We start from the raw sequence: 14,420 nt of genomic DNA on the forward strand, positions 1-14,420 counted from the left end.
AGCGATCAAATGCAAACGAGCGTGAATGGCGAGCTAACAGCTGCACAATGCTGTCAAATGTGAACGTTGACAGCGCAAGTCCCGCAGTGAATCATGGGAAATGTAGTCTCGGGACAACACTGAAGTGGTGCTTTGTAATCTGTTCGCTTGTGTGAAAAAACTACATTTCCTCACGCCATTAGACGCCACTTCCTGCCGATAGCCCCAGGAAGTAGTAGTAGCTGGAAGTACGAGGCGAGGGGGAGATGAGCGACAAGCAAAACTTTGCGGTCAAATGTGGCGGCAGTCCGCTATTATTTTGTTTTCTTATTGTTGCCACAATAAAGTGGAAAAAGCAATCAACGACTCATCTCCTTCTCCCCCCCAACGTTTTTATATTATTATTTTATATGCATGAGCGCTGCCGGATCTGACAAAATGAACATGCAGTCTGATTATTATTTTTTTTAAACAATGTCATCAGATAGACAAAAACATGAAATTATGTGCAAATGCCTGCATCTTCAATCATGAAAATAATAACAGCCTATATCTTACCAATCTTGTAATCTCGATGGGTCTTGTCTCCATTCGATGTCAGGTAGTCTGGGTACATTGTTTGCATCTTGATTAGCGTCTGGCTAATACATGTACGATCCAACATAAAATTCCAACCTCCTCCTCCTCTTCCTCCAACTCTTCAAAAACTTGGGTCTCCTCACTTGCGCTTGATCTATCACTTATATCGCTGTTTGAAGCATTGTTCGCTCCCATCACTGTTCTCGGTGTGACGTATCACTTCCGGGTTTGTCCCCTTTCAGGCTCGAACTTCGGAAACGCGATTATTTTGTCAAATATACCACATATAAATTATTTTTTCATGCTTTATTTGTTGAATAACGTTTATTTACTTTAATTCTGGACCTATTTGGCATTTTATGAAATTACTTCACATTAGTGCTTTAAATGCGTTTACACAATGAAAACCCTGGAAAAGTTTGTTAAACATAATATTGGTCAAATTGTGTTTTTCCGGAGGGAGCATTCCCGACGTCGTAACTGCAGCCAATTTAAGCTCATCAAGATTTTAAGATAGAGGTAAAATCGGGCCTAAGAAATCCAGCCCGACCCCACCCCACCCCACCCGACCCGACCCAGTCCACGGGTATTAGAGCCCGACCCGGCCCGAGCCCGATCAATTAAATTGATTTGCAGGCCCGAGCCTGAAAACATGAAATTTCATGTTTTATTTATAGGCCCGAGCCCAGAAAAAAAAACAAAATGCTATGTTTTCTTCTTGAGGACTCAGGAGAAGGAGAAAAGGAAAGAATGCACCAGTCAGACCTGTCAGAGCACTACTTGCTGCTTGGGGAAAATGGACTGGTTGCGTTTTGTGTGATCACATTTGTGACGATGTCTGCATAAAAGCCTGTCTTTTGTAACAAATTCTCAGTTGGCAGAAAAAAAACACAAGTTTTCTTAACCCTAGAACACTAATGTTAAATTAGTTACTCCATCACTAACGTTGGGTATGTTTTACCCGATATATTATCCCCGATAAATTACAGTTTTCATCAATTTATGTTAAAAGTGAAAAACTGTATGCCAAATTGTAGTACTCTTCTTTATTTTACCAATTTACAATAACACATAAAATAAAAAAGAGGTACCATGGGGTACCCTTTAAAAAGGCAGCAAAATTTTTGAAAAATCAGGAAGTCCTTAATGAAACATTTCCTAACAAAAAAGATAATGGAGCTTAGAACTTGCTCTTTGGTCCACCCATTCCTGGGACATGTGAGCCTAGTCTGGTGAAGGCACAGTCTTCCTGCATCACTGACAACTGAGAGAGAGAGAGAGACAAAAAATGGCATTTTTTGAGAGGGGAAAAATTACCGAATTTTATTGAATATATGCATTTCCTTGGAAATTAGCATTAAGTGATGTTTATTCATGGTCATTATACTAATTGATGCAAATTATAGGACGTCTCTAACTTGCCTTATGTCTTACATGCAGTCGGTACAGGCAGGGTAGTAATGGCGAGGGCACACTGGTCGACCATTTGTCTGGTGGTATGGTCACCACACTCACGATGTCGTATTTTTTTTCTCTTATGACCTGAAGTGCTAGGCTCAATGCAATCACTATCATCCTCCTCATCATCATCACTTGATTCTGGTATATAGTCTCTATCACTGTCACTGTCATACATCACCTCTGCTCCCACATGATCAACATCTTCATCACTGCTTTCCCTGAACAGAAGATCTTGTATTTCCTTCTCTGTCAGGTATTTTACTGGTTTTCTGGACATCTTTTTTCTCACTCCCTGAGTGCTACAACTTCACTTGTAGCTAGCTAGCTAGCTAAAAGCTTCGCTCTAGTTGAAAACAAAAGAAATCTGCTCAGCTAACAATTAAAGATGTAAATTAACATTGGCTACGTGTTACTCACTTGTTAGCATGCCAGAGTAACCAAGCTTGAAGCAGAATGGCATCTGTGGATGAAATGGGGCAGAGTATGCGGCCAGTCTGAATGTTGTTTCTCTTGAAAAGTGTAAAGAGCGTCTGAATTAAACACACTAACACTAACATCGGGTAAATTTCACTCATACAATATTTACTCTCTATCACTAACGTCGGGTGAAAATCACCCGAACGCATGCCTCTTGAAAAAACTATAGCTTGGAGGAAGGAAACAAATATACCATTAATGACATCAGTGAGAAGCTTGAAGCTACCCAGGAACCCATGTAACTAAGACAGCAGCAACACAATAAAAATCACATGACAATGACTGTATGGGTGAAGATCACCCAGGTTTAGTGTTCCAGGGTTAATGTTTAAGTAGTCTACATATTTTTTATGATCATTATAATGTATTTACTCAACGAAATAACGCTGGAAAAGTTTGTTAAACCTAAATAAACACGCGGTTTTGCGGATCCGCAGAGGGGAACACTAAAAAGGGCGTATGGCACGCTCTGGCTCTGCAATGACCATACAGCGCCTTCTTTTTTTTTAATCCAAATTATTTATTTTATAACAAGTATTCCTTAGTTTAATATCCATACATCGTTCATATATATTTATTTAAAAAGTTAGCGTTCCCGGCTCGACCATGACATAATAATTGACATTTTAATTTCGTTATGTTTTCAGTTTAATTTAGCTGTTTCCAGCTTGCTATGTTGATAATTGCGATGTTTGTTTACCGCTTTTCGTCTTACTGCGAAGAGGGAGGAAGTTACATCGGCCGCCGCCATAATATTTCGGTCATCAGTCATCTGCTATGACCCGGGAGTTTTAACGCCTGCTTTCACGCACACCACTTCCCGGGAAAGTCCCGGACATGATACTAGGACGCGACCCGTGAAATGTCAGCGTAAACTCCGTGTCAGTCGACACGGAAAATTATTTTCACACACAACTGCTGCACGGATAAATACCGCGATATTCCCGGTATTTTAGAGTATGCGAAAGGGGCTCAAGTCACATCCAGATACTTTGGGTCACAGTTTAAGGGTCTTGCAAAGGCAGTGGACCTGCTTAAACACTTCAAAGTAAGTTGCCAATTACTCCAATTAAAATGTGTTCGATGCAATAATGTATTTCGAATGAATGTGAATTTCGCCGTTTTAACGCAACAGTTAGCCATGTTCACTGGGGTCTTGGCTGGTCTGAGTCCTGTCCTCCTCCTCTTTTTGTCTATAGTTATTGCGTGCCTGCGCGTGTGTGTTTAAAAAAAATTCTGAAAGACTGCATAATGTTACTTTAAATGTGTTGTAATTGTATATTCAATAAATGTGCGTTCTTTTGTCAAACACACTTAGTAATTGAGGTTAAATTTGATGTTCAGTGCTTCATTTGTTTAATATGATTCAATATTATCTAAATAATGGGTGCGAGAAAAGTATTAATTTTCAGTTGAAATGGAATTAAAAAAGGTCTTAAATGTCTTAGATTTATCAATCCTGGGGGGACCTTGGATAACATTTATCTTTTAAGAACTACAAGTCTTTCTATCCGTGGATCACTTTAACAGAAAGAATGTTAATAATGCCATTTGTGGATTTATTGTTATAATAAACAAATACAGTACTTATGTTCAGTATGTTGTATGTATATATCCATCTTGTGTCTTATCTTTCCATTCCAACAATAATTTACAGAAAAATATGGCATATTTTAGAGATGGTTTGAATTGCGATTAATTATGATTAATCACGATTAATTAATTTTTAAGCTGTGATTAACTCGATTAGAAATTTTAATTATTTAGCAGCCCTAGTTTTTGTGCTTTACGCTCGTACAGCCTCTCACTCTCCTCCTGCCAGCAGTGTCCTGGAGTTACAGTGGTATGACAAAGTATCTGAGCCTTTTGGATTTTCTCACTTTTCTGCATAAAATTACCATCAATGTGATCTGATCTTTGTCAAAATCACACAGATGAATAAACAGTGTCTGCTTTAACCAAGCCCACCCAAGCATTTATACAGTGGGGCAAATAAGTATTTAGTCAACCACTAATTGTGCAAGTTCTCCCACTTGAAAATATGAGAGAGGCCTGTAATTGTCAACATGGGTAAGCCTCAACCATGAGAGACAGAATTTGGGAAAAAAAAAAAAAAAAAAAACTGAAAATCACATTGTTTGATTTTTTAAAGAATTTATTAGACTTTTATTTATCTGATTTACAAATCATGGTGTAAAATAAGTATTTGGTCAATACCAAAAGTTCATCTCAATACTTTGTTATGTACCCTTTGTTGGCAATAACGGAGGCCAAACATTTTCTGTAACTCTTCACAAGCTTTTCACACACTGTTGTTTAGAGGTGTGCATCGGCACTGCCCTCACGATTCGATTCAATTACGATTCGGAAGGCCACGATTCGATTCAGAGGGTCACGATTCGGTTCGATTCGGCAATGCATCGCGATGCATTAAAGCAGGGTCTCCAAACCGGTCCTCCAGGGCCGCTGTGGGTCCTGGTTTTTGTTCATACCGATCAAGCACAGACCTTTTAACCAATGTGGTTTGTACTTAAACAAGCAGCACCTGACTGCAATCAACTGATTACACTTATAAAACACCAGATTGGTGAAAAGGTGTAGTCTTGTTTTGTTGGAGTGAAATCCTGCACCCACTGCGGCCCTATGTGGAATAGTTTGGAGACCACTGCATTAAAGCCTGGGATGCATTAAAATTCTAAACAAAGCATATTTTTCGTGAATCATAAGACAACACAAGCGGTCAGACATTAAACAAATTTTTATTGGCTCTTGTGTCACTCCAGGTTGAAGTCAAATGAAAATAGTATACTTTCAGATATATATATAAAAAAAAAACAGATCACAGCATTTAATTAGTGCTTTCTCTCTTTTTTTTTTTACACACAGTAGCAGCCTTTCACACAGTGCAACATCTGAACTCCTGTGCAAAATCAGTAATAACAGTCACTGTTTTTTAGTCACAACGACCCATCAATAGAAATATTCAAGTAAATATTAAAGAAAACGACAAAGAAAATATTGTAGTGCAGCAGCATCTTTATCGCAATAACAATCCAGGGAATTGATTGCTATTTGAATGTAAAGTAGCTCCCTCTACTGTTGAGCCTAGATCTTGAGCCCAAACCTGAACCCGACCGAATTTCGGGCCGGACCGGGCCCAAATTGTCAATTTACGTTCGGGTCGGGTCGGATCGGGCCGGACTTCACTCTCGCTAACGTTTTTTTTAAATAAATATATATTTGTATACTAAAAGAATGTATGGATGTTAAACTAAGGAATACTTGTTATAAAATAAATAAATTGGATGAAACAGAGAGAAGGCGCTTTTGTAATCACAAACATGAGCCAGTGCGTTGTTTGCGCACATGAACGCCGTGGCCCCACCCTCCTTTTAATCTTCCCCACCCGCTCTTGGCGCTCTCCGCGAGTCTGCAACGCTGCATCCTGGTATTTCCTTTTTGAATTTCGATATAGAGCCGCAAGAGGTGAAAAGCAAACTAAAGACGGTGGGATTGAAAAGGCAAGAATCCACGAGTGGTGTGTGGAAAGGATTTAAATTGATAGTGGAAGATGTTACAGAAAACTGTTGGCCTTGCCGAATGCAACAAATGTGGCGCTTTGCTCTCGTACGAGAGCAGAAAGACTGGCACATTGATGCTGAGCAGGCATTTTAAAAACTGTACTGGCCTAAAAGATATTAATCATACATCGTTATTATCATTTATTTCAAGGGCTGCACCTATTCGTGCTAAGCAGGACATCGTGGAGTTCGTGTGTTCCTTAAAACGTCATTATTGTTTCAGTGCTCCTTAAGGCAGGTTGTTCTTTTGTGTGTTCTGATGCGAGTCATTAAAATAAAGAATGTTATTTAAAAGTATTTTAGTTTATTTTTGAATATGCTGCTGTTCCTCTCCTTGTCAGAGAGGCGTGTATAGTGAGCACAATATCCCACACAGAAATATATTTAACAAACCTTTCCAGCGTTATTTCGTTGTGTAAATGCATTTATAATTATAATAAAAATATGTAGACTATTTAAACATTAAGAAAACTTGTGTTTTTTTCTGCCAACTCGAAGAAAATGAAATAAATGTCTATTGCATTTTGCCGAGGAAATGACGCATGAACTATCCACCTGATAGAACAGAAACACAAATATAAACGATATAAATGTTTATTGAATATGCATCTTACAGTCTTGTTTATCTGGGAGAATTTGTTACAAAAGACAGGTTTTAATTTATCATTATGCACATAGGCATCTTCCCAGATGTGATCACACAAAACGCAACCACGCATTGCATCCCCGCATTTGCTCCTCCTGCTGAGTCCTCACAAATAAAACGGGCTCGGGCCTACAAATGAAACGTACATTTTCGGGGGGGGGTTCGGGCTCGAGCCTACAAATAAAACGTAAAATTTCGGGCTCTCGGCCTTTGATACACGGGGCTGGGTGGGGTCGGGCTGGACTTTTTAGGCCCGAACTAAGCTCTAATCGAGAGAGCAGAGAGATAGGATATAACATAACAATGGCTGAAGCGGAGAAAGTGGGAGCGAGAAAGATTATTGATGCACCTAACACATTAAAAGCAGACATCTGGAGACATTTTGGCTTCTACGAGGTTGGTGGGAAACTTGACCAGAGTTATGCGGTGTGTAAAAAATTAAACATGAGAATAATAATACAAATGGGGAAACCAAATCCATTGCATCACCGGAATTGCGCAGGGAAGATTTTTGAACGTACTTATATATTTTAAAATGCGCTGAATCGATTCGGCTTGTTTCCCGCATTGAATCGAATCGTCCATGCCCCGCATCGGGATGCATCGCCGCATCGATTATTGTTGACACCCTTACTGTTGCTGGTATTTTGGCCCATTCCTCCATGCAGATCTCCTCTAAAGCAGTGAGGTTTTGGGGCTGTCGTTGGGCAACTTTCAACTCCCCCCACAGATTTTTTATGGGGTTGAGATCTGGACACTGGATAGGCCACTCCAGGACCTTAAAATTCTTCTTACGAAGCCACTCCTTTGTTGCCCTGGCTGTGTGTTCGGGATCATTGTCATGCTGAGAGACCCAGCCACGTCTCATCTTCAATGCCCTTGCTGATGGAAGGAGATTTCCACTCAAAATATCCCGATACATGGCCCCATTCATTCTTTCCTTTACACAGATCAGTTGTCCTGGTCCCTTTGCAGAAAAACAGCCCCAAAGCATGATGTTTCCACCCCCATGCTTCACAGTGGGTATGGTGTTCTGCGGATGCAATTCAGTATTCTTTCTCCTCCAAACACGAGAACGTTGGTTTCTACCAAAAAGTTCTATTTTGGTTTCATCTGACCATAACACATTCTCCCAGTCCTCTTCTGGATCATTTGAATGCTCTCTAGAGAACCGCAGACGGGCCTGGACGTGTACTGGCTTCAGCAAGGGGACACGTCTGGCAGTGCAGGATTTTAGTCCCTGGCTGCGCATTGTGTAACCGATAGTAGCCTTTGTTACTTTGGTCCCAGCTCTCTGTAGGTCATTCACTAGGTCCTCCCCTGTGGTTCTGGGATTTTTGCTCACCGTTCTTGTTATCATTTTGACGCCACGGGGTGAGATCTTGCATGGAGCCCCAGATTGAGGGACATTATCAGTGGTCTTGTATGTCTTCCATTTTCTAATAATTGCTCCCACAGTTGATTTCTTTACTCCAAGCGTTTTACCTACTGCAGATTCAGTCTTCCCAGCCTGGTGCAGGTCCACAATTTTGTCTCTGGTGTCCTTCGACAGCTCTTTGGTCTTGGCCATAGTGGAAGTTGGAGTGTGACTGACTGAGGTTGTGTACAGGTGTCTTTTATACCGATAATGAGTTAAAAAAGGTCCCATTACTACAGATAATGAGTGGAGCCTCGTTAGAAGAAGTTAGACCTCTTTGAGCGCCAGAAATCTTTTCTTTGACAGCCAGAAATCTTGCTTGTTTGTAGGTGACCAAATACTTATTTTCCACTCTAATTTGGAAATAAATTCTTTAAAAATCAAACAATTTGATTTTCTGTTGTTGTTTTTTTTTTCACATTCTGTCTCTCATGGTTGAGGTTTGTCCATGTTGACAATTACAGGTCTCTCTATTTTTTTCAAGTAGGAGAACTTGCACAATTGGTGGTTGACTAAATACTTATTTGCCCCAATGTATGTCGAATGTGCGGCTCGTCTTCAGGTTCACTGTGATGCCGCCTCCCCACAAGTCCACAACAAACAGCTTTTACATTGAAATTCTTGTGAATAAATGCTTGAATCCCTGAATTCTTTATAGATATGGACGTACAACAGTCTCGATTTTTGGTCAAAAGCATAAAAAAACGGGCAGTTTGAATTTACTTTACGTAAATCTGTCGAAGAATGATGCTAGTCTGTTAGCGCTTTGTTTTGATAAGGGGGCTGCCACAATGGCTTTTTCCGTTGAAAATTCATGTGAATAATTGCTTAAATCACTGAATCCTTTATAGATATGGACGTAAAACAGTCTCGATTCTTGGTTAAAAGCAAAAACTGGGCAGTTGTCAGTTATTTTGCGTAAATATTGCGAGGTATGGAGCGACTAATTTCTCCAATTAATTTTTTTCACAATGTTTCGAAATGCATGGTACGAAAAATAGTGTTTACCTTGAATCCTCGAACAAATCACTCCTGAGACAATCCTTCTTGTTAGTATGCGGTTCAGCTTTCGTACTTTTTGAATGTAAATCCGGCATTTTGCTCAGAAGCATGTGTAAGCGTTTCGCTCCCTCCGATATCTAATAAATGAAGCTGAGTCACACAGCCCCCTACGGGCAGGTGGGGGGCAGAGAGTGAAGGAGCTTTCCAGTCATGTATTTTGATGTCTATGCTTGGGGCGAGTTCATGTTCTGGTATTTTATGATGTGCAGACGCTAACGGATGTTAATTGTTATTGCCATATCAGCAGCTACTTGTAAACACAAATTTTAATTGCTATTATTGAAGATGAGGCTGATTTAATTTCATTTTATTTTTGTTTCATTGTGCAAGTGTTGATGTCATGAGCAGCAGCATGGATGTCTGACATCGTCATTTCGGAGTTTAGCTCACTGTCTAGCGATGACTTTGCTCCCACGTCTTGGCGAGCACAGGACATGACGTATAATACATGATGTTTGTTGTATTATATATGAATTATACTTTTCTTTAAGATATTTATTTATTAGAGATATTGAAAAAGTTAAATCCCACTTAGACGGGAATCGGGGTCACATTGCCAGTGCAGGAACGGAACTTGTTCGTAAACTGGGGACTACCTGCAACTTATACCACTAGATAAAAAAAAGAATAATACCTGACTGAGGCCGACAGCCGCTACCAACTACACCCGCATAATGCTACGGTAGATATCACATGTATATAGAACTAGATGCAAAATTACAGACTCTGCATGTTATTTTTTGAGAGATAACCTGCAGAAATCAAGCAGTATCAGCATGGTTTGTCTGCGAGCGTGCTTTCTATGTTGACCACTTGACTCCCTTCCCGTTTAAGATGGTGACATCACGCTGCCTTGCGGTCTAAAAATAGCACTCGTGCGGTACGCTATTCGGTGCAACACAAGTGCTTCAAATTGGAAAGGAGCCATTTAATCAGGTGGAAATACTTTGCATGATTTTTTTTTTAATGTTAATCCAACATGTTATTGTTTTTTTTTTTTTTTTTTTTTTTTTTGAGTTCATAATTGGTCTCCATTTTGTGTCTTGCAGGTTTCAGAAAAAATCTTGGTCTTGAGCAGCAGGAGTCAGAGTCTCCTGGCGTTAAAGAGGAAATTGAGCACCCGCAAATGAAAAAGCTAGACGACCATGATCAGCAAAAGAGAGAAGAGCAACTTCCAATCAAAAAGGAGGCGGTAGAGCTTACATTAGAGGTAGAGCCATACATTAAGGAGGAGGACGATGTCACAAGGCTAACTGATGAGCCTTTGAAGAGTGAAGGGGGCCTGAGTGAGACCAGAAGAGGAGCGGACTCTGCAAGCGGCAGCAGCAGCCTAACAGAAAGATTGCAAGCGGACAGTTTCACTGCTCCACTATCAGATAGCGAAGACGCCATGTCGCACTTGCCTGACAGTGATGATAAAGGTCATAAGAAAGCTGACAGTAACAACAAACGCAAATGCTCTCAGTGTGGGAAAACCTTTATTAATAAGTATACTTGTTGTAAGCATACGAGGAGCCAGACCGGAGAAAAAACTTTTTCCTGCTCAGTTTGTGGCCGAAGATTCTCCTCAGAGAGATACCTAACTAAACACAAAAGAACCCACAATGAAGAAAAGCTTTTTCCCTGCACAGTTTGTGGCCAAAAATTCAGTCACAAGAGCTCCTTAAAAATACACACAAGAACCCACACTGGAGAAAATCCTTTTCCTTGTGCAGTTTGTGGCAAAAGATGCAGTAGCAATAGCAAGTTAATAATACACACAAGAACCCACACTGGAGAAAAGCCTTTTTCCTGTTCACTTTGTGGCCAAAGATTCACTCACAATGGAAGCCTAACAGAACACACAAAAACCCACACTGGAGAAAAACCTTTTCCTTGTGCAGTTTGTGGCAAAAGATGCAGTAGCAAGAGCAAGTTAAAAACACACACAAGAACCCACACTGGAGAAAAGCCTTTTTCCTGTTCCCTTTGTGGCCAAAGATTCGCTCACAAAGTAAGCCTAACAGAACACACAAGAACCCATACTGGTGAAAAACCTTTCGTCTGCTCAGTTTGTGGTCAAAGATTCGCTCAAAAGCAACACTTGAAAGTACACTCAAGAACCCACACTGGAGAAAAACCTTTTACTTGTGCAGTTTGTGGCAAAAGATACAGTAGCAAGTACCACTTAATATCACACACAAGAACCCACACTGGAGAAAAGCCTTTTTCCTGCTCATTTTGTGGCCAAAGATTCTCTCACAAGGGAACCTTAACAGATCACACAAGAACCCATACTGGTGAAAAACCTTTCGTCTGCTCAGTTTGTGGTCAAAGATTCGCTCGAAAGCCACACTTGAAAATACATTCAAGAATCCACACTGGAGAAAAACCTTTTCCTTGTACAGTTTGTGGCAACAGATACAGTAGCAGGTACCACTTAACAACACACACGAGAATCCACACTGGAGAAAAACCTTTTTCCTGCTCAGTTTGTGGCCAAAAATTCCCTTCAAATAGACACCTAAAAAAACACACAAGAATCCACACTGGAGAAACACCTTTTTCCTGCTCAGTTTGTGGCCAAAAATTCGCTCAGAAAAAACACCTTACAGAACACACAAAAACCCACGCTGGTGAAAACCTTTTTCCTGCTCAGTTTGTGGCCAATGAGTCAGTCACAAGAGCTACTTAAAAATACACACAAGAACCCACACTGGAGAAAAACCTTTTCCCTGCGCAGTTTGTGGCAAAATATTCAGTTGCAAGATCCGCTTCAAACCACACGCAAGAACCCACACTGGTGAAAAAACTTTTTCCTGCTCCGTTTGTGGTCAAATATTCGCTTAGAAGCAACACTTAAATGAACACACTAGAACCCACACTGGAGACGGACCTTTTTCCTGCTCAATTTGTGGCAAAAGATTCTCTTCGGAAAGATACCTAATAAAACACAAAAGAAACCACACTGGAGAGTTGGAATGAATATGAATTGAAATGAATTTAAGTCGGGTGATCCTTGACCGGGATGATCTGGCCAAAAAATAAATAGATAAATATTTTTTTTTTCCTCATATTGTTCGATCCTGATTCTTTTCACAATTTTGTTCACTTGTGTTTTTTTGTTGGTTTTTTTTTTAACAGTTGAAAGTATAAGAACTTAGATCATGGTTTACCAAATCCGCACCTCGGGGCCACTTTTCCCATCATGTTTTCCATATCTCCCTCTGTTGGGGGAGAGAAACTGAAGGGGGACAGAACTGTCGCATGAGCCAATAAAACCAGACAGACAAACTTGTGCACTGCATGGATTGATTACTAGAAAGCCTATGACTCAATGCCGCACACATGGATCCTGGAATCTCTGAAGGTTTACACCACACTAAGAGCCTTTGTTGCAAATGCAATGAGGCTGTGGCAGACCACCCTTGAGGCAGCCAACTTTGAGCTAATTGCGCAAGTCTCCATCAAATGTGGCATATACCAAGGAGATGCCCTATCCCCACTGCTGTTCTGCATAGGCCTGAACCCCCTCAGCCAATTGATCAACAAGACTGGCGATGAATACAGACTTAAGAATGGGTTCACCCTCAGTCACCTCTTCTACATGAATGACATCAAGCTGTGAGTGAGCGAGACATTGACTCACTGATCCACACCACTAGCATCTACAGCGCGGACATTGAATGTCATTCTGGCTGGAGAAATGTGGCCGAACGGTGACAAAGAGAGGGAAGGTGGTCCAGACTGAGGGGGTTGTACTCCCAGTGGGGCCGATAGCAGATGTTGAGGAGAGCTTACAAGTACCTTGTAATATCACATCCAAAACAGGTATCTGCAACGAGTAAGGCAGGTCCTAAGAAGTCTGCTCAATGGCAAGAACAAGACCCTGTGCTATGTGCACATTTGGACACTCCGATGTTTGGTGGACAAACCGTGACAAGTACAGAAGTCCAATAACAGAACACCGCTCGTGTTCTGATGGGGGGGTTCCTCCCAATCGTACATCTCCATGTCTCACTGTCATTGCCCATGCAAGTGTTGAAGTCCCCCAGCAGAACGAGGGAGTCCCCAGAGGGAGCAGTCTGCAGCACATTCTCCATGGACTCCAAAAAGGGTGTGTACTCTGAGTTGCTGTTCTGTGCATAAGCACAAACAACAGTCAAGAACCGCCCACTACCTGAAGGCGGAGGGAGGCTACCCTCTCGTCTATCGGGGTAAACCCTAACATCCAAGCCGGGGGGCAGTAAGTATGCCCACACCTGCGCTATAAACATACATGTATACTCTATATATAATTGCATTCTGTAACTTCTTGTGGGTTTGTTTGTATAATTAAAAGTTTGCCATTTGCAATACTGCCTAGAAAAAAAAATCCACCCAAAACACCGTAATGCTTCCGGTACATACAGATATCAATATTTTAATGTAAAAATCATTTCATCGATCAAAGGGCAGTATATTTATTAAACCTGAACGATATACCGTTTCAACATCGCCATCGCGATGTGCGCATGCGCGATAGTCCCATTGCAAGGACGTGGGATAGTTTTTTAATGTATTTTTTAATTAACAAGCCTTTGTTCTGCTTCATGCACTCACACAGCTTTTCTCCCTCCCTCTCCCAGCTCTCAGTCACAGTGGCACTTGCTTAACGATGTCTTTGTTTTTGCCAAAGAAGCAGACTTCACACGCACAGCAATGTGTCAATCATCGTTTAACTTGTTAAACAGTTTCTGCAAGGAAGCCGCGCTGGAATGAATGGGGGTGCGTGTGTGTGGGTGGGTGTATGGAGACATTTGAGACATATAAAATAAACGCCAGAAGTGATCATGAGGAGTGTAATTTTCTACATGTCACTACAAGAGTCACAGCAAAGGAACGTAAACAGAAGCATTTAATAAAGCCAATCATTTTTCGACTACAGTACTTAATTCTTGTTTAAAAATGATTCAGTGGGACAGTTATGTTTAAAACTGATCATAATTATTACATTCGAAGTGCCTACAAACCATTTATTATAATATACATGTAGCCCAGGTGTATAATTGGGCATATACCAAAACATCCAGAATAGTATGGGTTAATATAATCCATTACATCGTTTTGCTACACATCAGGTAAATTAATAATTAATATTAATTGTGACCTGATAGTTAGTTCTGCAAGTATTTTATTATTTCTTTTTATAAACTGTTGGTTTAGCCAGAAAGAATAATAATAATATTTGCTAGGATGA

The 14,420-nt window shown here is 40.6% G+C and overlaps 1 protein-coding gene across 3 annotated transcripts in view; it reads left to right on the top strand.

Moving 5' to 3' along the window:
- Window positions 1–14,420, top strand: part of LOC130927781 (zinc finger protein 432-like) — a 122,147-nt gene that overhangs the window by 90,152 nt on the left and 17,575 nt on the right. The window contains exon 4 of one of the 3 annotated variants that reach the window (XR_009066520.1): window positions 10,252–13,427. The exons of 1 other annotated variant lie outside the window; for it this stretch is intronic. Coding sequence is in view for 1 of the 2 variants with exons in the window: in XM_057853791.1 (XP_057709774.1) it covers window positions 10,252–11,876 (1,625 nt within the window). In the remaining variant the exon portion in view is untranslated. Of the gene's footprint in view, window positions 1–10,251; window positions 14,207–14,420 lie in introns of those variants that run through there. One more of the 3 variants, XM_057853791.1, reaches the window with a different exon arrangement.

This window comes from Corythoichthys intestinalis, chromosome 13, assembly GCF_030265065.1.
Source record: "Corythoichthys intestinalis isolate RoL2023-P3 chromosome 13, ASM3026506v1, whole genome shotgun sequence".
Classification (NCBI taxonomy): domain Eukaryota; kingdom Metazoa; phylum Chordata; class Actinopteri; order Syngnathiformes; family Syngnathidae; genus Corythoichthys; species Corythoichthys intestinalis.